The sequence below is a fragment of the Megascapheus bottae genome, chromosome 21, assembly GCF_031878675.1.
Source record: "Megascapheus bottae isolate mThoBot1 chromosome 21, mThoBot2.hap1, whole genome shotgun sequence".
NCBI classification, from domain to species: domain Eukaryota; kingdom Metazoa; phylum Chordata; class Mammalia; order Rodentia; family Geomyidae; genus Megascapheus; species Megascapheus bottae.
In genome coordinates this window covers 930,312-956,635 of record NC_143529.1, presented here as the reverse complement: position 1 = coordinate 956,635, position 26,324 = coordinate 930,312, and the positions used below count along the sequence as shown (strand labels likewise).

The following is a 26,324-nucleotide window of genomic DNA, read 5'->3' as shown; positions in this document are numbered from 1 at the left end:
ATAGAAAAAAATCCAGAAGTGGTGCTGAGGCGCAAGTGGTAGACCTCTAGCCTTGAGAAAGTTCTAGGCTAGTTCTCAGTCCCTGAACTCAATCCCAGCACTGGCAAAAAAAATAATAATCTAGTTTTAAAATCATAGGATATTTTAAAGGTTTCATTCCTGCTGATCATACATCCATGAATTCTGATTTATTTTAAAATATTTTACATAAAAATATTAAAGTAACATAATTCATATTTCTTCATAAATTATTTTATAGTGCATTAAAGTGATGTTTTAAGCTGTTTATATTAATTGGGCTTTAGTATAAGAGTACCACTGTCCTCTAGAGGAAACATGCTTTAAGGGATGGGTAACAAATTACCAGACATGGTAAATACAGAGTGATCAGAAATAACATATATCAGTCATTCTTTGGTCTTCATTTCTTGGATTTACCTGTCATAATTTTCTTTTACCATGTTTTTTAAATACTCTCATCAAGATTATACATATGTTTAAGAGCATTATTTTGCACATGCTATTTATCCTGAAAACAAAACCCAAAGTTTACATTGATGTATTCACAGTGTATGTTTTGTGATGAGTAGCCATCATACTTGAACTCTCCTAACATTTTCAAAATTTAAATGTATTAATAACTTAAATATGTTAAGTAAATAACTTGTGTTTCCATGATTAGAATAATTCTTCCCAGGAAATTGTTCTGTGGTGAAAATAAGTCAGTGAATTAGTTATACATTTCCTAATTCAAAGTCCAATAAATTTCCTTCTTCTTTTTGAAATAAAGTATTTTTACAAAATTAAATACAATTTCTGGTAAGTCAAATGATGCATCATGTAATAGACCTCAAATTTGTGTATACATGTGTGTGAACCAAACTATTATTAAGCTATTATTCAATTCTATCCCAATTGCCTAATAGACATTTAGGTAACAATTATTAACAGAATCTAGGAAAAGGAAGCCAGGTACAGTGGCTCATACCTGTAATCCTAGCTACTCAGGAGGCTGAGATCTAAGGACTGAGGTTCAAAGCCAGCCTAGACACTAAACACCTTGAGACTCTTATCTCCAATTAACCACTAGAAAAATGGAAGTGACACTGTGGCTCAAGGGATAGGGTAGTAGCCTTGAGCTGAAGAGCTCAAGGACAACACCCAAGAGTCCAAGTCCCACAACCAAAAAAAAAATCTAGGAAAAGTATTTTAGTAGTTTTCCTTGATAATTGAATAGTATTGCACTTTAATGGATAACCTGTATCCCATTTGGTAAATTTATTGACTTCATCTTTTGTTGGAAGAAAAAGTAACTTCCATGATTTCCTGTGAGTCTGTTTTACTGGGTTGTACTTTTTCTTAAAACAAGGACATATCAAATATGTTGAAAATGGAGAAGAATATCATTATAGAGATCACCAAGGACTGCATCTCACTTTCTGCATCTCCCTGTAGGTACCGCCTTGCCACCACTCAAGCTGCTAAATTCCTTCTGTGCATTAAAGGTAGATGACGGGCCCTGTAAAGCCTTAATGAGGAAATTTTTCTTCAATATTTTCACTCAGCAGTGTGAGGAATTTATATATGGGGGATGTGAAGGAAATCAGAATCGATTTGATAGTCTGGAAGAGTGCAAAGAAAATTGTATAGCAGGTAGGTTTTCTGAAAACTGTGATTCATGTGCTATTTGGTCCATTTGTAGAAAATATGATTTGATAATTGTGAAAAAAGGAATGTAATAATACTTTGAAATTCCAAAGAAATCTTTTTTATTCATATTTTCTAATTTCAGCTTCAACTATTGTATTATAAAAGCAATATTTATGCAAAATCAATTCTGATTATGAATATATTAATGTTAAATATTAAATCCTTATAATTTAATTAAGAATGTACTATTCAACACAAATATTAATGTTAAATATTTATTATTTTAAAATTAAGATTTATTTATTGTCCTGCTGTCTTCTCTGTAATAAAGAAAGGGAGAAATCAGATTCTCAGAAGTTTTGTAATTGCAATAAAGAAAGTATAATTTGGCCTCCCTGGGTAGCTGTGAGCTGGCACATTAGGCATTGTTGATCACATTGACTTGGTTTTAGCTTTATCAGCATCACAATATCATGTCTTGTGTCTTGCATCTTGTACTAATTCTAGTTCAAAATGGATCAAAGACATTAAACGAAGACTTTAAACCTTGGAACTACTGCAGGGTAGGGGAAGTCACTAGAATTTATTGAAATAGGCAAGAATTTACTAATATAATTCCAGGGGCTCAGCAAATAGGAGAGAGTATGAATTAGATTGTATTAGGCTAAAAGCTGCTTCACAGTAAGGACATTGTCACCAAACTAAAAAGGAATTCTAAAGAGTAAGAGATCTTTGCCAGATGTATGTCTCAGAAAGGTCTAGTGAGAGTATATGAGGAATTTAAAAGACTAAAGCTCCAAAGACTCAGTCAAGAAATGGGAAAGTAATGAAACAGTCATTTCTCAAAAGTTCAAGTGTCCAACAGATGAACAAATGCTCAGCATCCCTGACCACAGATGAAATAAAAATCAAAACAATACTAACATTCTGTCTCATTTCAATCAGTATTGCCAATAACAAATACTGGCAAATATGCAAGGAAGATATTACTATCTCAAAAGTTTAGCAAAATTAAATTATTAGGGATTTCTAAGTGGAGCAATTCCCAGAAGTTCCACATGACTAAGAGATATTTAGCATTTAATTTCATAATAGTGCTAAATTAGTCATAGCACAAAACAACACAAAAACAACAGCTTAGAGACCAATCTTAAATGATCTAGCTGATCCCTAAGAAAATTAACTACTTGGCAAAATAAACTTCAACTTTGATTCAAGGCTAAAAATTGAGTACATCATTTACAAATATGATATGAAAAAAATGTCCACAAGCTCTCCTCTTCTCTGATGCTAACCACTTAAATAAGACAACAATTATGATTCATAACTAGTACTCAACCAAAATAGTAAATAATGGTAACAGCATACAAGAGCTTTAAAAAGTTATCAAAATACTAAAAAATTAAAGAAAATGGATACATAAAAGAGAAAGGAAATAAAAATATGAGCTCTAAATATTAATTCTAACTCTGGAAACATAATATATAAAATTGAAAATTCATCATAAAGGTAGATTAGACACTATAAAAAGATCAGTAAACATATAAGACAATAAGACAAGTGGCTCAAAATGAAGAGTATCAGTTCACCATACACACACACACAGCTGTAATTTTGTCACTTGTGAAAAGAAGATCATCAAGTGAAATGAAATTAAACTAAGCACAGAAAGAGAACTGCCTGATCTGATCTCATTCCTCAAATGGGAGCTTAAAAAGCCATTACTGGAGGCCCTGGATATAGAGAAGAAGGATGGGAGAGTAAAGGCCAATCGGTGGTACTAAATTGTAATCACAGAGAACAAGAGGTTCTCCAGTTCTGACTGCACAGTGGGGCGAGTATAGGCAACCAAAATACGCCACAAATTTTAAAAGCTAAAAAAAGTATTTTGTAGGTTTTACCAACAGGAATAATACATTTTGAACAATAGGTATGTTTCCCTTGATGTAAACATCATACAATATGCACATATGTCAAGCATCATATAACACTGTGCAGCTTATTCTGTCTTCTCATATATATCTTTTTTCATTATAATTAGCTTTCTTGCTAAAACATAAGTGGAAGATCATTTGTTAAACATGCAAAAGACTCCAAGTTTAGTCCCCGCAAACTCCTGTAGACATACAAATTAAATATATAATGTAGCATAATTATCAAATAATTCAAAAATATTAAGGTAAATAAAAAGGAATATGATTTATAAGGTGTCATATAAGAATAATTTATTGAGTATGGTACCATTGGCTCATGTCTGTTATCCTAGCTACTCAGGAAGCTGAGATCTGAGGATCACAGTTAGAAGCTAGCCTGGGCAGATAAGTCCCCATGAGACGTTTATCTTCAATAAATTACTTGAAAGCTCTAGGAGTGGCATATGGCTGGAAGTGGTAGAGTGCTAGCCTTAGCAAAAAGAGGCTCAGGAACAACACCCTGGCCCCAGGTTCTGCACCTGAATAGGCAAAAAAAAAAGAATGATTTATTGATGATGAATCCACTGTCTTATATAGTTTGTTATTCCAAGGTTATATTATACTATGAATTCTGACAAAAAAGGTTTTTTCTTATTTGCAGATTATGCAAAGAACACTGCAAAGAATTTGCAGGAAGGTGAGTGTTTACTTACGTATGGGTGAGTAGCATTTCTCTGTTATTTGTTAAAAATTCATAAATCAGATTGCATTCATTTCAGTTGTTACAAAAAAAGAATGAGAAATGCTGGGTCTGCCATGTTGTATGGTGGGCTTAAATACCAGCTCTGCCATCAGACTAGTGCAGCACAAAATTTTGGTTTAGTTCACTCATAATCTAGGGTCACACTGGCTATTTTACTAAATGATTTGCAGATAATGATTTAGATGTTGCTAAATCATTTACTTCTTCTCTGATTTCTAATACCTCATGAATGTCAGATCTGTGTGGCTTCGGAAAATTCATCTAATATGTCTCTAAACAGATGTACATTTCTGAGTTACTGAAACTTTTGTGTGCAAAAGCTCATGAACATAGTTAACAGCAGTTGATTCTGGCAATATTATTTAGTGTGAGTATGCACACTTTTTTTTTAAATTTCAGGACAAATTATTTTTTGAATGGAAGCAATAACTCTGTGGTGAATATATTAGAACAAGAAAAATGGTCTCATCATAATAATAAAGATTTCCTTTGGTGTTGGTTTAGTATTTATTTTGATTTATAAGAAAGGATTGTGCTATATAGTTCAAGCTAGCCTTAAACTCAATATGTAGCCAGTGTGAGTGCCCACCCCCAGAATCAATTTGTCTTTTTTAATGGCCAGTGTTAGTTGTGGTTAGTGGTGGTTCACGCCTGTAATCCTAGCTACTCAGGAGGCTGAGATCTGGGGATTGCATTTCAAATCCAGCCAGGGGAGTAAAGCCCATGAGATTCTTATCTCTATTTAACCACCAGAAAATAAGAAGTGGCGCTGTGGCTCAAGGTGTAGGGCAATAGCGTTGAGCTGAAAAGCTCAGGGACAGCATCCAGGCCCACAGTTCAAGCCACACGATGGACCAAAAAAAATGCTGATATTTACTGCAGAATTATTCTAGAATAGCCAAGACATAGAATGAACCCAAAGGCATATGGATAAAGAAAACATGGCACATTGTACATAATGGAATAATATGCAACCATATAAAAGAATTCCTGTAATTAGTCACATATGGGTATACTTGAACATTACATTGAGTGAAATTAGATAGACACAGCACATTCTCATTTATATAGGAAATCTGACCAGAGTGAACCGAAACTAGATTGTAGAATGGTGGTTGTCTGAAACTGAGTTGATTGGAGTCAGGATTCTGGAGCTTTATTGGTCCCCAATCAATTATTACCCAATTTATAATTGGATAGGAGGAAATATTCAAATAGTTTAGCTTATATCAAGGTGACTGCAATTAGTGACTGTATTGTATCCTTGAGGTGTGCTGTTGGAGTGGATAGGAAGTGTTCTCAACACTAAAGTAAACCAAGGGATGGCTACATTATTCGCTAGATTTAACTATTCCACAATATATAGGTAAGGTATTCTAAGGCATTAGTTGCACATAATAAATACATACAATTATGTCAGTTGTAGTAAATATATTTGAAAAAGGAGGCAACATGGGGAAATAACATTCACTTTAAAATGTAAGAGTCATGCAGGGCACCTGGCTACTTAAGCCAGCCCAGGCTGGCTTACTGGTGTCTGTAAGACTCCATGATCAAAATAACCAGGGAACAAACCCCAAAACTTTACTGGAGTCATGGCTAAGGTGGTAGATTGCCAGCCAGCCAGCCAAGGACTTCCTAAATTCAATCTCAGTATTGTTTTCCAAACAAACAAAAACACATGAGTCAGTAGACAAAAAAAAAAAAAAAACCAAGCAAATAATACTTTGATAACTTGTAGAAAATATATTATATACTATATCAAAATAAAAAGTTTTAGTTAATAAAATCACTCTTTCAGGAAGGATTACTTCTGCAGATCTGAAAATGTAGCAGATATGATCAACAGTGAGCCCAGGCTCTTTTTATAGTAAATCCCTTGTGGACATTCCTTCTCTGAAACAGAGGATCAAGTTGCCTTAAGTATAAAAGGATACCACAGTTTATTTGGGCTACTATGGTAATACAGCCTCAAGGAATATGGGAGATAGTAACTTTTGTCCAAAAAAAATGGAACAAATGATCTTATAACTGCAATACATTTGATAAATCAGCTCAATCTTCCTCCCGGAGTATGCATGCAGACAGAATTTGCCATGCAGCGCACACTATTACACCTTTGATGACAGCTGTGTTTAGCCTGGTCTGGAGCACTTTCAAAGGATAGATATTAAACTTTTGCAAAAGCCTGGCTAATCCTGGAAAATGTATTTCCTTTCTGCCTCTGCATTGTTGGTTCATTCCAATGCTTGGAAACAGGAGGAGAAAAAGAAAGTGTCAACACAGTCATGGAGATCATCTCTAGTAAAGATATTAATTTCAGTGTAAGAATTCAGGAAGTTCCCAGAATAACCGCACCAGCTTTTTCAGCTGCACCAATCTTCCTTCCTAAGCTTTCAAGCTTTCATGTTTTAATGAAGGAACATACTGCACGTCTCTCCCCAGTGATGCCCAAGCTTCAACAACCTGCTCTATTCAGAGCCTTTCCCTTAACACTGTGGCACATTAAAGGGAAATGATTAAACCAAAATTTGCTGTAGCAATTTTGGACTTCCTAAACAAGAATGGCAAGTGATAAAATGACATAATATGTTTATTCTCACAGTTCATTTCATTCATTTATTTATGAACAAGAAGTTTAGAAATTAAAATGGCAACTACAACAAGATGATGAGACAAAAGGTGAACCAATGTAACAGCGATATTCACAAGACAATTTGTTGGGAATGAACTTTACAGCTCGGGAGGGGGTGCAGAGAGGGGAGGTGGGAGAAAAGCATGGGAAGGAGTAACAATATTCAAGAACTAATATACTCACTACCTTATGAATATAACTCTAACTCTTCTATACATCACCCTGACAAGAACATTAAAAAAACAAGAAAAATGTATAATCACAATCTTCCTCATTCCAGATAATGAACATGAACTAATAGATACTTTAAAATGGTATAACTTTTAATGAAGCTATGATTTTACTTATCTTTAATATAATAAATGTCTTCATGTTCATTCTGCAAACTTTGCAAACTGTTGTTTTATGTGCAACCAGTTATTTATATATTTGATTTAAATACCTATATTTTTTATAAAAAACGGGCATTGCCTTTTGATATATTTTTCCTCTTGTCTAGGAAAACCATTTTTCTGCTTTTTGGAAGAAGATCCGGGTATCTGCCGAGGCTATATTACCAGGTATTTTTATAACAATCAATCAGAGCAATGTGAACGTTTCAAGTATGGTGGATGCCTAGGAAATCGAAACAACTTTGAAACATTGGAAGAATGCAAAAGCACCTGTGAAGATAAACGTAAGTTCATTTCTCATCTCACTGTAGTCCATTTTAGTTATCCTTTTAAAATAGTCATTTCAGGGCTATTTCTAATTGACTCAGGTTTTCATTTGCCCAGGTAATTTTTTTTTTACTAAAAAAACCCAGCAGATAAGAATAAAATTATTACTATAAGTTTCATTCCAATACTTTATAGGAATTTGAGGGTAAATCGCTAGATGGAAACAAATACTCAAAATCAATTCATGTTATTTGCTAGTAACAATTATGAAACAGGTCACTTAACCATTATCTGTTAGATACATTTTGTGCCCAAGACCTATAATATTAAATATTTTATATGTACAAAAAATTTACTATTTGCTAATTTAACATATTAATGTGATGAAAATTGCAATAATTCTGCTTTTGCTAACACAGCTATTGTACATTATTTTGCATGTACAATTAGGAAAGTATGATGATGGTCATATATGTTAATTGCTTATATATATGTATATATATATTTTTTAGCCAATGATGTCCAAGTGAAAGTTTACAAAACCGAGCTTGAATCTGTAAAAAATATCTCCTTGTCTCTTCAAACTACCAAAGTTCCCAAGCTGTGGGGTAAGAAATCCATTTGTTTTTACTGCTTCTGGAAAAACATAAGCAAGGTAACAGTAACAGCTGATAATATATTCAAACTATTCCTTTCAAAATATCTGTTGTTATTTAGTAATAGGTGTGTTAAAACCCTGAGATTTAAGTCTTTAAGACATTTGATGTCATTAAAGTGATAATGATTTCCCTAATCTCTTTTAAAGTAGGCTTTGAAGTGGGCTTTTACTTATGTGTCATATGAAAAACTTTCACATGATGGTTAACTCTGCCAAATTTACCTTACAAAATAGCACGAGGAATTATCAGTCTTAAAGTAGCATGTCAAAGGCCTTTCAATCTGCTTTTAAATAGTCTTGACACTGGGAAAGTCCTCCCATGTCAGCCAGAGAGCAGGTATTAAAGCTATATCTCATTAAGAACAAATATTTTCTCATTATGAAAAACATAGTATTGGGCTCAAAAGTTAATCAAAACATCAGGACACAAATAAAATTTATGCAGATGGATTCAAACAGTACAAGGGTTGAGTAGTACTTATCTAGAATGAAATCTGAGAACATATATATCTATATAATATATACATATATATGTATATCATATATATGTGTATATGTTTAAATATGTATATAACACACACACATATATACATATACATATATCAGTATTGGGGCTTGAACATAGGATCACACACTCTCAGCTGGGTTTCTGTTCAAAGCTGGTGTTCTATAAATGGAGTTATACCTTCTCTTTCACTTATTTGCCGATTGGAGAGTTACTCCAATTTGTCTGCCTGGGTTGGCTTCAAACTCCAATTCTCAGACCTCAGCCTTTTGAGTAGGTAGGATTACAAGTATGATTTTACTGGCATTTGGTTTTAATTTATTCTTAAACTGACTCAACCACCCACAAAACTTGCTTATAGCTTTGTTTGTGCACCTTAATGTCAACAGATAATTGGAAAGATGCTTACAGAAGAAGGAGAGAGTGTAAGAAAAATTTAAGAGGTAGCACTGTACTTGAAATAACCTGTGAAAGGAGATTTAAGTTCAGTCTCCACCTCCCCCTCTGTCCTTTCTACTTCTGACACTCCATTTCTTTCTCTTCCTTGCCCTTCTGAATAGCCTTCAACCCAACTGAAATAAGGGTTAATATGTGAACTCTAAAATATCTATTTCTGTAAGATTTTATAAGGGAATGAAAACTTTCAGGTGGATTTGGGTCATACAGTTCATTCAAAATGCCTTCATGTCTTTAGATGCCATAATTAGAGAAGTAAATTTAAATTCAGATGTGTTTAAATCCTATTTGTGTATAAAAGTATACAGTTTCATTCTTTTCTCCAGATCTCTACATTTCAAATACAATTTTATTTTATACTTACATAAATATCATATATTCAAAAACATGCTAAATATTATTTTTGTTAAAGATGTGAAAAGTTTATCTGTATGTATGATGATACAAATGACATGTGCAATGTAATTTTCCAAGTAGAAAATTAGCTTTAAGTGTTCTAATGGCTCTTTTTTTGGTGGGGGAGGGACTCTGGGCCTGGTGCTTTCCCTGAGCTCTTCAGCTCATGGTTACCCCTTGAGCCACAGCACCACTTCCTGGTTTTTGGTGGTTAATTGGAATAAGAGTCTCAGGGACTTTCTTGCCAGGGCTGGCTTTGAATCATTGATCCTCAGATCTCAGCCTCCAGAGTAGCTACTAATGTAATTCAATACTAACTTAAGTGCAAAGATTCTGTCATTTATTATTAAAACTAGTAGCTTAGGTGATAGCTCTATCCTGAGGTTCTATAAAGTAAAAAATTCATATTTTCCCCACGGAAATACTATAAAGAAAAGGGGAAGATAAAGAATTTTGAGGAAAAACGTGGAAGTGACTTTTAGATACTTTCTGAATTTTCTAGGCTTCTCTGAAGTCATGTATTGGGAAAAAATGACAAATGGTGATAAAAAATGATTAATTAAGGAAAGCAAGAAATATTGATAAATGAATTTAAAAGAAAGTATTAATAGGAATTTTTATTTGTAATAGTGGATTTTAAATTTATTTTATTTTTTGTCAGTCTTTGGTACTTGAGTTAGGTGTTGTCTCTGAGTTCATTTTGCTCAAGGCTAGTGCTCTACCACTATGAACTATAGGTCCACTTCTAGTTTTCTGGTGGTCAATTGGACATAAGAGTGTCATGGAGGGGCCGGGAGTTTGGCCTAGTGGTTAAAGTGCTTGCCTAGCATGCATGAAGACCCGGGTTCGATTCCTCGGTACCACATACATAGAAAAAGGCCGGAAGTGGTGCTGAGGCTCAAGTGGTAGAGCCCTAGCCTTGAGAAAGGACAGTGCTCAGGCCCTGAGCTCAAGCCCAGGACAAGCAAAAAAAAAAAAAAAAAGAGTGTCATGGACTTTTCCTGTCCAGGCTGGCTTTGAACTAAGTCTTAGTCTCCTGAGTAGCTAGGAATTTTGTGTGAGCCACTGGCACCGGGCAGTAATAATACACATTTAAAAGATCATTTTTTTCACAGTAACTCCATATAGAATTAAAAGATATATCTCTATTTTTTATCATATATATTTGCCTAAAATACAGTCTTTTAGTCAATTTGAACCTTTTTGTGGTAACATTGCACATCCTTTTTTGTTTTGTCTTATTACCTTTCTCATCTAAAACATAAAAGATAGTGCAATAAATTCTATGTGTCAAAAAATAAAAATAACAATTCTGAGAAGTTTGACATGGGAAGGGTGGCTTAAAGTGTAGAGTCTGGCAATGAAATAATGACTCCCTTGTTAAGACAGTTTGACCTCTGAGAGGAGGAATGAGATGTCCCTCTACAAGATCTAAAATGAAGAAATTCTTCTATGGCTTTGCAGCAATATATAAAGAACTCTAGATTACCCAGTTTGGGGGGAAAGGTATCTAACATGCTTGCAATTTTATTGATATTCTAAGATCATTTAGTTCCTGATTCTTAAAAAACTTGTCACAGAATTTTATTAAGGTAAATTCCTTACAAGTGTTTTGTCAAATGTGTAAAGCTCTCTGTGCTTATTAGTTTTGTTGAAAGCATATTGATCCCTTAAAGTTCCAATTCAATGTACAGGAAAAATAACAAATGAGCAAAAACTCCTTTGTTAAATTATTTGATTAGTAATAATCCTTAAACATTTAAAACTTGAAACTTTAATAAACCTATTAATACTATATTGTTATTTGGAATATTTTCACATAGAAAAGAATTTTAGAATTTTTAATGTTTACTAGTTATTAGAAGATAGTTTGGCAAATTTGTTTCTTAATTGTTTTATATTATGATACTAGATAATTGTAAATGGATTTTATATTTTTCCAGTGATCTCTCTTGATTCAATATCCTTGAATATTTATTAGGCATATTGGAAGTATTGTTCCTTCTCTGTTCTGTATTTCAATATTCACATGCTATTATGGGCAGCTTTGAAGACTGTTTCTTTCTCATCCCTCAGAGATTTTTGAAATGATTTCTAAAATATATCTGAACACAACTAGCAATATCATGTAAGTTCGTTCAATTTAATTAAGAGGATATTCATTAGTTACAATAAGTACATGTTCTATAGCTTGAAAATAGAAATCTGCACAACTGGTAACTTTTGGCTCTCTCCTTATAACTAACAGTGCCACAGACTGGACAAAAGGTCATTGATCTCAAAGACAGGAGATTCAGTGCTATAACCACTGGAGCCACAGCACCACTTCCCCATCTCTTGAATTTAATAGTCATACAGTCATAACCGCTCTGAGTTTTATCATTCCATTCTAAAATGAATGATGGGCTTTGTGAAAACTAAAAGTCAGTGTAGTATAGCAGTCTTCAGTACACCATCTGACACCTTGTTTTTGAAACGTATCTAGTGATCTCTATGCCTTCCCCGCCCGCCCCAGAGCAATGTTGACTTAACAGGCCTTTGATGCTAATCTATACAATAACTCTTCAATGGCCTGCTTATAAAAGAAATTAATATTACAGGTACTTACAAAATTTATAACTACTCAAATGAATATACTAGTAAATAACCAGTATCAACATTATGAGTCATTGTTAAATAATAATTCATGTGTGTCATCTTTAAAAAAATAATTCATATTAAAAATACATATATCTACATATACTCAAATAGTTCAAATGTTTATTAAAACATGTTGATATTAGCATGCAAATGTATCTTGAAGCTTGAAAGACAAAATATTTGTATAAATTTTCATCTTTTTAGTATCTCCAATTTCCAATCATTTAGAGTTCTACTATCTTTCACAATTATTTCACTTGAATTTTTTTATTGCTTTTCTTCTTTCAGATATTATTAAATGTTATTGAGTTTGAAGCAAAATTTCCATTTATCTTTTCCATTTTTAGTCCTATCTGCTTTATTTAGAACTTGAACTTTTTTTTAGGTTACTGAAACAACACATCTAAACCAAATCATGACAATAATGATAATCACCCAATAGTGGATGCTAAAAATGGTTACTTTTTCAAAAGGAGTGATAGATAGGTAGATGACAGGACATTAGAGCTGTCATTTCATTGATTCATTGGATATGAGCCAATACTGACTTGGACAAATCAGGCTGTGGAAGTGTTAAGACTGACAAAGATAATCAGAATATTTAGTTATAATTGAGATACTAGAAGTATTTCTTACATATAATCCAGTCAGATAACTAACATAAATTAACATGTAATATATAATAAACAATATATATTATACGTGTATGTGTTATAGACATTGATTTGTATCAACTGTATGTGGTATATTATATGTAATATTTTCATGGACAGAAAACTGTACATAAAATAAATTATATTTGACTTTGTTCACATTGTTGTCCTAGGTTTAGATATCCATTAAATTTTGTGGATTCTATCATTAATCAAAAATTTTCTTTCCCAAGTAAACTTTACTGGATATTTGTTTTTCTGTGCTAATTTACTTTCATCCACACAGATTAAACATGTCTATACTATCTTTTATCACTTCACCTTGACCAGTTCTTATTTTGAGTGATAAAGATTAAATCAAAGGCCTTGCGTTGCAAGTGCTTTACTACTTGAGCTCTGCTCATAACAATTTTTGTTCACAATTCTTGTTTTGAGATAGTATCTCACCAATTTTGTCCAACCTGACCACAAATCCATGATTTTCTCCTGTCAGATATTCTTATGCCTTAATCATAAATTGTTCCTTTTCATTAAAATTGGTCTTTTAATTCATTATTACTAAATGTAATGCTTGTTCCACATGTGTTTTATGTGGTTTCTCCCACCTCATATTATTCTCATCCAAGATGCCCTTTCATTGGCATAACAAAAGTGGTTTATTCTCTATTCCATTTGGATACCTAATATTAGTCATTGCTTACATCTGGTTGTTGACGTGTATATGGCTTTTTGTTGTTATTTTCTTTGCCTTATTGGCTATCTCATACAAATTCTGAAGGAGAAAATGATGGTCTCATACATTTTATAGCTCGTACCATCTTCCACTGTTGTCTTAGTGTTGTGTATAGAACAGATGACTTACATTGTTCATTTATTAATTTTGTAATCCACAGTTACAAAAGAAACAAGTGATGGTTGGAAGAATGCTGCTCAGACTTACCCTTATCAAGTCTTTCTGAACGTCTTCTACATTCATGTATCCATGTTGATTTTAGGATTTGAGAGTATTTTATACATATTATAAGATGTGTGTTGAGTACTCCTTTCTATTAAGATGATCTATATATTACATTTGATATAGCTTAATAAAGCTTTAATATTTGCATGCATAGTTAATATGGTCCTTTTACTGTATCTTACTGGTAGATTTGAACTATTGCTTTTACTTAGTTTTAGATTTTTAAACTGTTTTTCTCAAAGTATTCATATTGGTCTAGGACTTTTGAGTATTTGTCCATAAAAATAAGTGAAATTTTTTTCCTAATTCTCATATACCTTGCTTGTGTATATCAATTTTTTAATATCTGCCTTGGAACTACATCAACTTTTTGTTATAAAGAATATGTCCTTTTGGGTAGATAAGGAACTACTGCCAATCCAATCTCTGGTAGTTTCCCTTTGACTAAGAAATGGAGTACATATGTAGCTGACCCAGATGACATTGCTCAGCCCCAGCACTCCAGGGTTATATGTTGAAGACCATTTGACTACAATGAATTCTGTTTCTTGACTGGGTTCAATACACTGAGAAAACACACACGCGTGTGCACACACACACACACACACACACACACTGTCTCCCTTTCTTCATCTCTCTAAATATATATATATATATATATATATGTGCACATATAAATACAAATGGGGGAAACTGAAAGGAAATAAAACATATACATGCACACATAGGTAAATAAAACAGCATATTTATTGGTGGCCTTCAGAAAGAAATTTTATGTTGATAAAAACAAACACTATCACTGACTGTCAATTTATAGATTGTGGAATATATTGTCAACTATTTGGCCCTTTGCTGAAGATGTAATTACACATAGAAGAATATTGCACCCCTAAAAACTTTCTTGGAGGAAATTATTTTCTCAATTAAGGAGCTAACCATTCAGCTACATACCCCAGTAAGTCATGACCACTAGAAAATTCCCAAACCCCCATTTCATCTACAACCCCCACAGAATCAAGGGACAAAGAAATATGTTCCATAATCTAAACATGTCAGCTCAGTGAATCTGCTTTGTGCCCATTTTCTCACAAGCTGGCTCCCCAAAATAGGTAACTCTTGGAGAGCCTTCATTGGGGCTTCTACTTCCTGGCTGAAGAGCTAGGAGAGGCAAAAATATGACACCTCATCTTTGCCAAAATCATGAGTATCCAAATGCAGTGATCTCAGGTGAACATGGCTTGCCACTCTAATCCCTTTCTTCCTGGATCATATGAAGTCTACTCAAATATGTTTTGCCCTAGACAGAAAAACCTTCCAAAAATATTTTACAACACACATATATAAGATATTAAAAGAGAAATATCACGACTTTCAATGTGTAAGATGTTAATTTTCTAACACATAAAAAATGAAAATTTAGCGTTTTCAAATGAAAATAATAAAAATAATTTAAAAATATAATTAAGTATATGACCATATACAATTATAAAATCAAATTACTTATAGATGAATACAAGCCAACATTTTAATTAATATATTATTATGACTAGTTTGATAAAGGACTTTTCTAACAAAAGAGCAAAATCCTTACTGCAATGAACTTGATATGGAAAATGAAAATGCAGGTTAGGAACAATACAGGCATAGTCCAGAAAAATGATGCTACTTTGCTGTGCATTGTTTTCTGAATTACTTTTCAGTTTTAATATTGTACAGTCTTTCCAGCAATACATTTGAATGTATTGATATGCTTCAGTGTTGATCAGATAAATAGTAACTACTTTTTAATAGCTTTAATCATGTATAATACTATAAATGGTTCATAGTGACTGATGTGGATATGATCATAGAGTACATAAAACCTAGAACTTCAGTTGGTCATTGCTAAAATCAATTTTGATTCAACATACCAAAAAAGTAATTCTTGCTTCAAATATCTGATTATTTTATTTGTCTCAGAAGTATTAGCCCCTAAGACTTTCTTTCAGCCTCTGTAACTGGTGACTTATTGAATTAGATGTCTTACCCCATTCAAATTCAATGAAATTAAATGGATGTATGTTATTGAGAATAATGTACATCTACCCATTTTTTAATTAGAACTTTACTGGCAAGGGAATTTGGAGGATCTTGTAAAAATTGGCTTTTTATCTGAAAAAGTTATTAAATGTTACTGGTCAGTTATTCTTTCAATTTTCTAGAATCTTCATTTCTGCTATTTTGCAACTTTATGTGGCTTAAAAAGAAATCTTATGACTTCTCTTAGCCTTGAGTCCTCTCATTTGTTATATGTGGAGCCTAAGATATCATAAAACATTTGCAAATATTTTAATAACACACAAACTCTTAATTCAATGTTTATTATACAAAAAGAACTTAAAAATGGCAATGCTATTGGCTCATGCCTTTAATCCTACCTACTCAGAAGGCTGATATCAAAAGATCACAATTCAAAGGCAGCCCAGAAAAAAAAAAAGCCTATGAGGCTGTTATCTCCAATTAATCACAAAAAATGGGAAGTGAAGTAAATATAACAGACAGAACCCAGACTCTGAGTTCAAGCACAAAAAGTACTAGCACAAAAAGAAAAACATTTCAAAAGGACTGATAATGAAATCCTGTCACCTGAGGCTTTTACCAGAAAAAAGATGATATAATCAAGCATATTTATGTGAATTTCCTTTGCTGTTTTCATATGATTAAATATACCTTTGCGAATGTACCAATTCAATATAGAATATACAGAATATATAGAACTGAATTCAATATATCAAATTCAATATAGGATATATTGCAAGTATCTGAAATGGCACATGTAAAATACAATTACAAAATATGAGTATACTTTGGATTTTATTTTTAAACAAAGAATCTGCAAACCCATCTTTCTAAGTTTTTGGCGTGTGTGTGTGTGTGTGTGTACACATATATAATATGTATTTTAGAATTCATCTACAATCACATATATATACTGATTGTAATTAAATCTCTATATATAGACAGATACATACATATGTGCCATATATATACACATATATGTACATATATATACAGATTGTAATTGAATTCTTTAAAGTCTTGAGTATCTTCACATTATGAGAACTTGAAGTGTAAGAATGACAAACACAAATGTTTCTGTGTTTACAGGTATGCCTTTAAAATATGGGAAGGATTTAGATTTCAAAAATGATTTTTATGTTAATCGTGTATGCTAAGACAGAGACTTGAATACATATTACAGGAAGAAAGAGCCATGTAGATACATAGGACATTCACTAAATCATGTCAACCAAAAAAATCTCTGTTTTCTCAAAACCTGTGATCTATCTTCTCTATCTCATCTAACATTAGTTTGCTAGTTAATCCATTGGCACTTGATCTCATTTTCATTAAAAGATTTTCCTAAATAGAAATCACAATGAAAGTCATAGTAATGCTATAAGTTATATTTTTTCTAAGTCTAATATATTTAGTAGTGATATTTCCTAAAATATTTTTTAAAAAATCTTCTAAGTCACAGGTATAGAAACACCTGACATATGGTCATTCCAATTCTAAGTCTCATTTTATTCTGGTGTTTGATTTTACTCAATGCTGTAGAAACAGTTTTAGTGGTCTTATTTTATGGTTTTTCTTTTTTGAGATTCACTGGATTCAACCTCCACATATCTGTTTAAGTGTGTTCCATGTCTGAAGTATGATCAGAACTTTTGATTCATTTTAATATTTCCAATGGTTGATTAATATTAATTTAATAAAGTCCAATGTATTAGCATGCAAGAAATGTGTTTGTTACTTTTTAGTTGTTTGCTTATGCGTTTGTTTTAAAATAAGGCTTCACTAGGTGTCTTAGGATGGTCTCAAGTTCAAGATGCCTTCTTTCTTCATTTGCCGTATTTGTTATGTACATTCTACTCTTTAGATGATCATATGTTTCCAATGTACACCAATCAGAAACATTTGATTCTTACTTTTCTTTACCCATAATCCACTCTATCTTCTCGTTCTCTTTTGAAAACATAGGCACACTTTTTCACCTTTTATTAAAATCTTACAGGGTTTTCAAATTCATATGAAAACAGGAAATGTTTTTATTCTACTTTATTATAAGATGTAATTAGAGATTTTTATTTGTAAGAGTTTCAAACTTGTTATTGTTTTCTCTCTGCCTCTGTCTCTGTCTCTCTGCCTCAATGACTGACCATGCATTATGAAGTTTCAAGACAAAAGTTTCCAATCCTTCAAGCATCTCCTTATTCTGTTGAGGCTGTCTTACCTAGATTTCTTTTGCTTTATTCCCCATAGATTTCCCATTCAAATTCCCAGGAATTCAACCTTCTTGCCCTTTACCCTCATCTAAATGCCCAGTATACAGAAAAAGAAAAAATATCCCCAAATGTTTGTTTCTTCAGGCCTTGCCCTTCTCTCACACTGCCAGACATGTTACTGTCCACCAGCTGCCATCACCCCATCTAATAAATATAGACAAGCTTTTCTGTGGTCCAGGGACCAGGGCAGGTCACTGTCCATTCCCCATCCAGAGGCTGATTTCTCTCTGCAGCATTTTCTTTATAATCTCAGGAACTCTATATGCACCCTAAGAAATTATTCTTATTATGTGGCTTGATAATCTAATTTCAGACAACACACAAAAAGTGTAAAATCATAAAAATGTGCCCAGTTCTCATATTACATAGAAATTATCAGTATCAGCAATGTTCCTTTTACTATTTTTTAATTTGTTTTCTTTTTAAGACCCTATGAAGCAAATAAGGTAAAAGATAAGACTTAGCTGCTGGAAGAAATATTTTATCATATTTTACATATGTTAAAATATTGTATTGGTTGTAAGGTATATAATGTTGTCACAGAGCTAATAACTAATTGTGTATCTTTATAATTTGTAAATAGTACATGAAGTAATGAATCTTAGTTCTATGTAAGTGATATTTTGCAGAAAAGTTGAGATGCTCTAAGCAATTATTTATCTGTAGTATCCTTCTGATTTTGTTGGTGAGGAAGGGAAAAAAGTGATGAATTATAAATATAAGTATTCAGCGAAGCATTTGATTTGTTAGATACCATTTAAATACTTTCAGATATTATTTATAAAATTTGAAATCCAACAAAATTTTACTGGAAGATTTAGCAACACCTACCAAATTATAAATTAATGTAACTTTGATATAATTCTCATTTTAAAAACTAACTCATCTAGGAGTATACTAATATACAAGAATGTTCATAGGCTATTGTCTGGAACTAAAAAACAAAACTTGATTGATGTATTATATATATATTCATGAGTAATAAATCAATTATTTGCAGTCAATGAATGAGGGATGTAATACTGTGCATATATCATAAAAGAGGTATAGTGACATTAAAAATAAAGAGACATCCACTAAATGTTATGAAATACAGCAAAAGATGTAAAGATATAAAAGAATGTATTAATATATGCTCTTATTATCAAGTAGTTAAGTTCACTAGTCAAATTATGGAGAACCTTTATCTGACGATATGCTTTTATGTTATTTTTCAAAGAAAATTTATAATACAATTTTATATTGGTATTTCCATTTACTATAAAATTACAGGAGAAAATAACTAAAAGGAGTGACTATGCCCTATTCAATTCCCGATCTTAAAAGATAATACAAATAACTCAGAAAATTATGAGTTGGTTCATAAGTCATAATGTGTTCAGCAAAGTGAAGTCTAAATAGCAAGTAGAATGGTAATATACCATAGAAACTGAGGCTATAAGGTTCAAAGATGATTGTGGACATTTTAAACTCAACTCAATTTGGAGAAGTCACTTTATTTACATAACTGACTCAGGACCACAACCTCACATATTAACATTCACACTTATTCATGGTGGTTTCTGCCAGAAATAATTTTTAAAAAGAATAAAGACAGCTGGGTGTGGTGGTTCATGCCTGTAATCCTACTCAGGATGCTGAAATCTAAGGATCAAGGTTCGAAGCCAGCACAGGCACAAAAGAACCTGAAACTCATCTCCAATTAGCCTCTAGGAAATGGGAAGTGGAGCTTGGCTCATGGGGTAGGGCGGTAGCCTTGAGCTGAAGAGCTCAGGGACAGTGCCCAGGCCAGGTCCAAGCCCCATGACTCACAAAACAAAACAAAAAAAGAACAAAGGCAAGGGATTCTGAATTGTCAAACCCATCAAAACCCCTTCAAGTAGAAGCTGCTGAACTTGCTCTTAATAAATGAATTCATCTGTTATTACATTTCCTGGGGAAAAGAAACAAAAGCCAGGTTAGTGCCTTTTATTCTATCCTAAATTTCTTTCAATAACTGTAATTTAGATCAGAAAAGTTACAAATATTTACTTCAATACCTTTATTATTTTTTTCATTATAGATAACAAAATCTGGATATTTGAATAGGTGAGTTCTTTTTTTTTTTTTCTTTTTTTTTGCCAGTCCTGGGGCTTGAACTCAAGCCTGGGCACTGTCCTCAGGCACTTTTTGCTTAAGGCTAGCACTTTGCCACCTGAGCTACAGCGCCACTTCTGGTTTTTTTTTTGTTTTGTTTTGTTTTGCTTTGTTTTGTTTTCTGTGTATATAGTACTGAAGAATGGAACCTAGGGCTTCCTGCATTCTAGGCGAGCAATCTACCACGGGCTATGCTTCCGGCCCATGAGTTATTTTATATGTATATATAAACTATATATATATATATATAGTTAGTTAGTTAGTTAGTTAGAATAAAGAATTAATTTGCAAGTTATCTTTATAACCTCATGAAGTGAAAAACATCTTATCTCTAAATATTTCACTAGTTGATAATCAAGAACTCAAAAAAACACTGTGGCTAAAATGTCCTCAAGAAACTATCTCCTTACTTTAATTCTACTGTGGTTAATGCAATAGTAATCCAATAATCTTCTTGTTCAAACGTAATGATTGTTAAACTTCTCTTTGTCAGATACAATTCACATTCTGCAGTGATATCATATAAAACCTCCAAACTCATGTTAATATATTACTTTTAAAAGTTTCTAAAATTATTTATGATATAATGCAATATCCTTTGTGAATAATCTCAAAGTTTAAATCATTATGAAAATATTCTTTCCAGTTATGGGAACATCACTGTTGGTTGAGTTGACACTGTGTGTGTTGATCTATGCAGGCAAGAAGAGTCATCAGATCTGATAAGTGAGATAATGCAGGAAGACATATCAGACACCAGGGCACACATGTCCCAGGTTGTGAGAGGAAGAACCAGATGCTCTGAGATTTATCAGTCTCAGAGTATCAAATCAAAGTAGAACAATGAGTAATTTAATCAGAAGTGAGCCTTTGTGTAAATAGCATCTGTGCTATGTTTCTGTTTGGTTCCAAAGCAAACCCCTGTGTTTCTCCTGCCCCCTGTCCTGTGCTGAATTCTAGAGAACATTTTCCTCTGGCTTTCGAGTAGTAGACATTGGTAGTAGACATAGTTGCCTTGGTGGAAAGTCACAGGAAGACAGATTGTATAGACTATGAATTCATTTCCTCTATGGTATGGCCCCATGGAGTTGTCTCCACTGGAAAGGCCTTATGTGGTCCTAGATCTCACCTGCATTTTCGCTTTTCTTCTCTGACTTGCAGATCAGTGTCAATTGTCCCAATTGTACCAGGCTAGCATCCCCTCACTTTGAAACAGGACTGGGGTGTGTGTGTGTGTGTGTGTGTGTGTGTGTGTGTGTGTATGTGTATGATTTCACATGTGCATTCTTGCCCATCATGGTGCATGAACTCAGGGTCTAAGTTCTATTTCTTAGCTTTTTCACTCAAGTGATTTTTTGTCTTTACTGGTAGTTTATTGGAGATAACAAATCTCATTGACTTTCCGTCATGGGCCAGCTTTGAATCAAGATCGTCAGATCTCAGCTTTCCGAATGGCTAGAATTACAGGCATGATCCTCCAGCACCAGATAGCATTGGTCTTTTTTTTTTTTTTCTTTCTTTTTAAAAAAGTTGTATTGTCAGGGTAATAAAGAGCTGACAGTTACATTCCTTAGGTAGTGAGTACATTACTTCTCAAACATTGTTACCCCTTCCATGTTTTTCTCCCACATTCTCTCCCCTGACCCCCTTCCAAGTTGTAAAGTTTATTTCCAACACATTGCCTTGTGAATATCGTTGTTACATTGGTTCACCATTTGTCCTTTGTCTCCTCATTTGTTTTTCCCCTCCCCTTCCCTAATTCAAATAAACAAACATATTTGCAATATGCCAGGCACCAAACTCAGATACAGTAGCAACAGGGAATAAACCATAAGAAAAAAAAGGAGAAAAGAAATAACTTCATATAGTACATTAAAAACAACAACCAGAAAGATAAACTTCCGGTTTCTAGATCATGTAGTTCATTTCTCTTAGCAGCATCAAACAACCACAAACATAAATCTCTTGTTTCCATATCATGTAGTTCATTTTGCTTAGCAGCATTGTATATGGTCATAAGCTTACAACTATTGGTCTATTGTTTCTTTGTTTTTGTTTTGTGGGTTTTTTTTTTTTTGTTTTGTTTTTGAGGCAAGGTTTACCATGGGTGTATATTACAGGATAGAGGGAGAGTGTTTGTTCTCTGTAAAATAAAAATAAAATTCCCTCTGTCTTGAATGTTAGAGAATGTACTGCTACTAAGATCTAATAAGACACATTTGTAAAGAACACATTTTTCTCTATATTTTTATTGTAATTAATAGAAGGGTTACATGATATTTGTCAGATAGATAGTGCATTAATTCCCATTCATTGATACCCTTTCACATGTCTTGGTCCCCATTTCCCTCCCCCCCACCCCCACCCCTCATCTTGTTTTCCCTGTTCCCTATCCAATTTCAAATAACCAAATACAAATATATCCGATAGATCAGGTAACAAAGTGAGATACTGTAACAAGATGAGATGCATCATCTGCAATTTACTGTGGGCTGAAATGGATTGTGTCCAAAATTATGACTTGAAATTGAGGTCTAGTTTATGTATTATCTTATATACATTCGTCATTAAGTACCCATCAATACTTGCTGAGAAAACATTTAACAAAAAATGAAAAATTTTCCAAATTTCTCAAATGAGGACAGTTACCTTTAGTAATGGGTTCTTAGACAAGGGCAATGGCATTGGAAAATTGTATAATGAAATTGTAATAGTTACTAATTATTTCAAATCTAAGCTGCATAATAACAACTCATAGGAGACACACTAGAGTGATTTGCACACTTATAACATAACCTGAATCACCTGTAAAATTCTCTCACAGAAGTCATTTTTAGTGATAAAATATATCAACACTTTGTAGAAACTTTTAGGATATATTTTCTCTAAATATATGATGATAGGCAATTCTGTTCAAATATATATAAAAGAATCCGTGTAGGATAAAAATATTATTTGTGTCATGTTTTAATTTTAAATATTTTGTGAGATTCCTTCAAAGGCAGTGTTTATATATCTATCTAAAGACCTCAATAAAACAATGTTCTTTATCTGATTACAGTTCTTGAATTTTGACCAAAAACTGCTAAATCATTTCTCTCATCTATATTTCCAATAGCATTTACTCCCTCTCAAAATTTTAACTTTCTCTGTATTACATGAATTATTATATTACAACACTAGTTTGTGTTTAATTACCTAGACATCAGGGCATATTATACATGTGCATCAAATTAAAATTGCCTCATTTTCTGTCTTTTACAATTTACTACTCCAGGTTCATTTTCCAGAAATACTGCCTACATTCTGCACAACTTATTTGCCTTTGTTTACTCCTAGATTCTTGGGAATTATATAATTTTATATCACCACCTGTCAAAGCACCTAAAGTTTCTTTGCATGGGTCAGGCATCACCCAACTTACTTGCAGACTCAGTTTATTAGCCTCAAGTCATACAGCAGGCTGCTAGCAGTACCAGCTTCCCATTACTGAGAGACACATCCAGAGGAACTTAAAAATCTGCCACACTGGAACTAAATACTCTCCAATATGTTATTATCATAGCTCTGCTTTCTGTTCTATTCTTGAAAGTTATTGGTTGCATTGACAGACCAACCTGGCTTTTCCAAGCATGTGTTCTTTTTCCTTATGTGAATGTTCATAGTTTTGTTCCTGTATGTTGATAAATATGTAGCTAACAATTTAAATGATTAAAGTTGTTTTGATCATGCCCAAGTATGTTCATAAAGAGAGTAATCATAGCACTTCCCTTTAGCAAATGAATCTGGTTTTTAATGCCTTCAGGAAAGATCTTATTATTGTGGCTATTTAGATTTATGGGAACCTGCCATGAATTTTATAATGTATTACTTTTATTTATGAATATTATTGCTTTATAGAGACACACCATGAAACTCTAATCTGTAAATAATACATATTACTTTTAGTTATGAATATTATTGCTTTATAGAGACATATCATGAAATTCTAATCTGTAAACAATATATAATAAGAGACCTGAAAGCTCACTATAAGACAGAACTTCTGATATTTTCTTGGTATTCTTTTCAGAGTATCATGGTCCATCATGGTGCCTCACGCCAGCAGACAAAGGATTGTGTCATGCCAGTATAAACAGGTTCTACTTCAATGCAGACATTGGGAGATGCCGTCTCTTTAAGTACAGCGGATGTGGGGGAAATGAAAACAATTTCACTACTAAAAAAGCATGTGTTAGGTCATGTAGGAAAGGTATTGATATTTTCCTTAACTAATATTTAGAATAAGATTCACTGAAATTATGAATACATTTTCATCATCACAAAATTATTTGCCTATGGTATATATGATGCTTCAGTTAATAGATGTGTTCTTATCAACTAGAATTGGATAATATTGTTAAATTTTCCCACAGTATTTCCTCTTACTGTACCATTAAAGAAAAAAAAGTAATTTAAAACATTTCAAGATTTTTATTTCTTATATGCCTAAATGCTTTTGTTTAATGCTCAGAAATGTGAATATATTGATTACTTCTGAGTAAAATAACATGTACAATTGAGTAGAATGAATATGAAAATGTAAGGCAATTCCATCAATCATATAAAGTAAGTGTTGATTTTAAATAAAGTAAGGATGGATTTCTGGGTGAAAAAGCAAATGTCCATGAATATATGCTAACTTTTAAAAAGTTGGTGTGTAAGATGCTAGCTTTTAGAATAGTTCATGTTCCCCATTCTATTCCCATTACTCTGGACCTCACTTTTCTGATGCTTGATGGGTTTCATTATACTGTCTCTATCACATATTCACACACCTATATACACATTCATACACACGCACATACATGCACACATATGCATACATATGCCTTTCTTTTCCATTCCCTCTCCCTCGTGCTGCTGATCACCCATGATATTACCCCTCTTTCATTTCCATTCCATTATATTGTTACTAAAGGATTTCAGGATGATCACATCTTTCAGGAATAACAGTAGAATGTAATTTAAGGAAATTTTTAGACTATATATTTATTATGTTTTCATTTCATTCATAAATTTGTTTCTATTCCTCCTGTAGGTTTTCTGAAAAGAATATCAAAAGAAGGACTAATTAAAACCAAAAGAAAACGAAGGAAGCAGTCTGTGAAAATACTGCATTAAGAAATCACTGTTGAAAAAATATAATTTTTAAAGAATATCATTAATTCTGCTAAATATTTTTACAAATGATTTCACCAACACAATTCTTTCCTCTGATAAAATACTGTCAATTATAAGATCATAAAGCAATAGTTTAGGCCTACTGGATGGTTATTAATTATAACTTCTTTCTTAACTCATCAATGTACTCATTCAAAAACTGTGATTTATTATTGACTGCTGTGAATTTAGTCTTTCTATTGTTCCTTTCTACTTAAATAAAAATTACATTACTGGCTATGAGTCAATTTACTTTTCCAATTTGTGGATCATCTCTGAGAAGATGTTTGCCATGATTCCTATGATTATGTGTACGCTATTATCCTTGCTTGTCTATTACATGATTAAGAAATGTAGCTGCTAAATAAATAACAAGATGAGCTTAGTTTTCACAACAAAATTTGCAACAAATATATGCTTCTGATAAAAAACTGCTCCATAGTTCCATCAGAGAAAAATGTGAATGAAATTTCATTACATACTTCTACCCTAGACATGTTTTTGTCTTCTTTTGCATTAATTCTGAACCAAACTGTCTTTGATCAGAGGTGCATCATGAGCTTGCTGAGTTGGGCTGGTTTAGCTTTTTTTACCTGACTAGGAGTTATCATATCACACAGGATAGCTGAATAATCCAGTGCTAAACATAGTGAGTGATAAGTTGAAATTATGAAAAAAGGAGTGATAATGACCATCCAAGTGAATTTTTACATGCATTCTGAATTTCATTGATTGGCAAAAGTCTTCTTGCTAGTTCTAAATAGCAAGAGTA

The 26,324-nt window shown here is 32.7% G+C and overlaps 1 protein-coding gene across 1 annotated transcript in view; it reads left to right on the top strand.

Annotated features, from left to right (window-relative positions):
* Positions 1 to 25,643, top strand: part of Tfpi (tissue factor pathway inhibitor) — a 49,609-nt gene extending 23,966 nt beyond the window's left edge. The window contains 6 exon segments of the mRNA XM_090354451.1: positions 1,456 to 1,653; positions 4,225 to 4,260; positions 7,461 to 7,637; positions 8,133 to 8,228; positions 24,423 to 24,602; positions 25,431 to 25,643. Of these exon segments, the coding sequence (XP_090210577.1) occupies positions 1,456 to 1,653; positions 4,225 to 4,260; positions 7,461 to 7,637; positions 8,133 to 8,228; positions 24,423 to 24,602; positions 25,431 to 25,537 (794 nt within the window). The 3' untranslated portion in view covers positions 25,538 to 25,643.
* Positions 25,644 to 26,324: the final 681 nt, after the last annotated feature.